The 3160-nt window shown below is 30.0% G+C and overlaps 1 protein-coding gene across 1 annotated transcript; it reads right to left on the bottom strand.

Annotated features, from left to right (window-relative positions):
• On the bottom strand, positions 337–2899 carry LOC109357454. The gene is made up of 3 exons (XM_019601419.1): positions 2664–2899; positions 1599–1818; positions 337–858 (listed from the first exon to the last, which is right to left on the bottom strand). Exons 1-3 carry the CDS (start codon positions 2825–2827, stop codon positions 583–585), a joined length of 660 nt encoding a protein of 219 aa, XP_019456964.1. The 5' UTR covers positions 2828–2899; the 3' UTR covers positions 337–582.

Here is a 3160-nt window from a genome sequence, read left to right as displayed (position 1 = left end):
TTTATCTTATTATACTTGAGTTTTCTACATTTTTAGATGAGGTGCCTAAAGAGTTTGAGTTCAAATGAGAATGCCATTATGCACTTGAATTTATTTTAACTAGACCCATAAAAATTAATAATTAAAGGTCCATCCACAAGTTCATTCATTCTCAATTCATTTTAACCATTCATTCAAATTTAGTAACTGAATCACATCTTATTCACCGCAAGTGAAAACACTTCTTCAACCAATTAACCCATCATAACACATAATAGAATTGTTAGCTTCAGATATATAACATTCTTTGTAATTTTACCTCATTCAAACCTTAATTTTATCCGTACACACATGAACTAGTCTTAGATTACAAAATCTCATATTCATGTGTGTGCAATTAAATGCTTTGAACAATAAACAAAAGTTCTTGTAAAACAATGGATACACTTGCATGAGATAGATGTGATGTCTCATATCATGTCTCGTGAATAAAAAACAATGAAAAATTTAAAACTTTTAATTGACGTTTCATTGGCACGAGGCATCGTATGGGACACGATTTGAGCCATTAGATCTTTGTTCTATTTGCATGCCGAGTCTCATTTAGAAACATTTTGCCTTCACAACTTGCTTCCTAATGAAGCTACGAATTATCTTTCTTACATCTCTTCTAATGGTGAAGAATGCTGAAGCTAGGGCAATATACATAGCTGGATAGATTTGTATAGTTTTTGCATGAAAACTGAAACCAGATCTTGCCATAATAATCTCTCTAATTAGGCCCCAAATTAGTAGAAGTATTCCAAAAAGACTCATCCTTCCTGGTTTTATCAAACCTGTTATTGCTCCTGCCACAGATAAGTAGCTTCCTGCTGCAACCTGCATGAGAAACCAAACCAAAACTGAAAACTAGGGCTAAAGCAAGAGCTTCAGGAATTGAAAAAATATGTTATCTCTCATGATGTTTAGGGAGAAGTTATTGCATTGTTTAAGATTGATCTGTCTTTTCAGATTTTATCTCATACGCTAGTTCGTATTTACTATTGTTGTTTAAAAGTTGACTATTATTGTTGTTTTGCTTCATTATCATTAAGAACAAGACTGCATGCAAAAAACAAGATATGAGACAACATATCTCTATTCATCTAAGATCACATAGTTACGAACAATAATATCATATGCCACCTAGGTAACACATGTTTAAGTATCATGTTGTTACTCTCTATCATATAATAGTTTCTCCTAATTACGTGACAAAACCAAAGTATGGTGTGCAAAAAAAATAAGTTGAAGCCAAATGTAATTATACAATGAAAACTTTAATAAGGTCATGGCAAAAAGCAAGGAGAGTGAAACAAAGATTTGATTTCTCAGATTCTGTCTCATATGTTGTCCCGTATCAATAATAATAAAGTAAAAACAACAATAATAATAAAGTTTAAAATTTCGTAATTGACATACCATGTTTTCATGCATGCGGAACAACATATGATATAGGATCTGATACATCATATCTCGAGCATATAAATGTGGTGTGACTTTCATAACTTGTAATCAAAGTGTGACAACATTGTAGTATGAAAATCATGAATATACATAGAGGAATTGTCTTAATGAACCTCTAGGCGTTGGATATCTGATGTAGCAGAGATTCCCTTAGCATTGTGTTTGTGCAACTTGATGAGGTTTGAGTAGGTTAAGGTAGCTTTCTTCTTGTAACTAACATTTGTAGGGTAGAGAAGAATCTTCACTATAAAATGAGGGAAAACTTCACTTGCAATCAATTGAGAACATGTCACTTCTAATGGTGTCTTACATATTCCAATTCTACATGGAACACTGCCAACCAAAATATATAATATAAATATAAATATGAAGAGTTTAAAATCTATGCACTGACAAGGTAAAGTTTTTTATACTGTCAATATATCATTTACCATTGATTTGTATTACTTTTGTTTGAGAGTCAATGGTAGTTAACAAATCAATGGTAGATGATTTACTGACAGCGTAAAAAAACACTTACACTATCAGTGTATACATATTAAATCATTTGTGTAATCATCGGAGGGATAAGAAGGAAAAAAAAGGAAACATTGAGAACCAAAATGGGACTTTTGGTATTATCAATCACTCAAGGAGAAAAAGTGATAGTTTTGAAATAGAGAATAAATTATTTTCTTGTGTCTATATCTCGTATGGTCATTAAAATTATAATAACATGTATCTTATCTAACTACTTTTTATAAAAATATTTTTAAGACTAGAAAAAATAGGAAATACATTTTGAAATATTTTATTCTCTTTCAAATATCACTTAACATATTTTTCAGAGTACAATTTCAGAACTTGATTTCATGCAAATCATTGCAGGAATAAGAAAACAAATCAATCCCATTAATATGACACTGCAAATCTGTGGCAATGAAATTATGAGCTTAGTTAATGTAATGATTTTCTATATGCCGATCGATAAGTTATAACACTTTTATTATTTTATTTATAACGAAATAACACCGTAGTCAAAATGTACATTAAATTGACATTCTTTTCTTCTTCTTTCCATATACAAGAGTCTTTTATATTGTTTTCTTTTGTTCCAGCTTAATCAATTTGTGCTATGAATGATTGACAAAGAATGAGAAATTAAGTAAATAATAAGAAAGATTGAAAGGAAATGATACCTGAAAATGGGAACTTGAAAAATGATGATAACAAAGTATATGAAAAAAGCAATGGAAGATATGAGGCTAGCCCATCTCCTAGATGAAGCCATGCATGTAATAATAAAGCTTTGAAAAGAACATCTAAAACTAAAATGTTCCCAACAATGAAACTGATAGAACATTGATGTGGCAAAGAGATGTAACAGATTTGACAAGTTCAATTTTTTACCATAAAATTATCTAAAGAATTACTTATGAGTTTTTGCTACTACTATTAAAAGTATTCCCTCAACTTTTTCACTAATAAAATAATATCTTTTGGGATATATGGTTATCCCTCTCAACATATATTAATCCCAGAAATTGAACTCTTGATATTTTGATTATCCTAAAAATCTAATAAGCCTTATATCAATAGACTAACACTTTGTTGATATATCTCTTATATTTATTTACCAAAAAAAACTTACATTTACAACTGTTTATGATGAATAAAGGAAGTGGTCCATGTAATG

This window comes from Lupinus angustifolius, chromosome LG09, assembly GCF_001865875.1.
Source record: "Lupinus angustifolius cultivar Tanjil chromosome LG09, LupAngTanjil_v1.0, whole genome shotgun sequence".
In the NCBI taxonomy this organism is placed as follows: domain Eukaryota; kingdom Viridiplantae; phylum Streptophyta; class Magnoliopsida; order Fabales; family Fabaceae; genus Lupinus; species Lupinus angustifolius.
Note: the sequence above shows the minus strand (reverse complement) of the source record. Positions and strands in the feature narration are given on the sequence as shown.

What these genes read in the sequence shown, in the direction of transcription:
- LOC109357454 (XM_019601419.1), bottom strand. Translation starts at nt 2,827, where the DNA reads ATGTTCTATCAGTTTCATTGTTGGGAACATTTTAGTTTTAGATGTTCT. An exon ending in TTTCAAGTTCCCATTTTCAG is followed by an intron (nt 1,819 to 2,663) that starts GTATCATTTCCT and finishes TTTGGTTGGCAG; the next exon opens with TGTTCCATGTAGAATTGGAA. An exon ending in CAGATATCCAACGCCTAGAG is followed by an intron (nt 859 to 1,598) that starts GTTCATTAAGAC and finishes TTTCTCATGCAG; the next exon opens with GTTGCAGCAGGAAGCTACTT.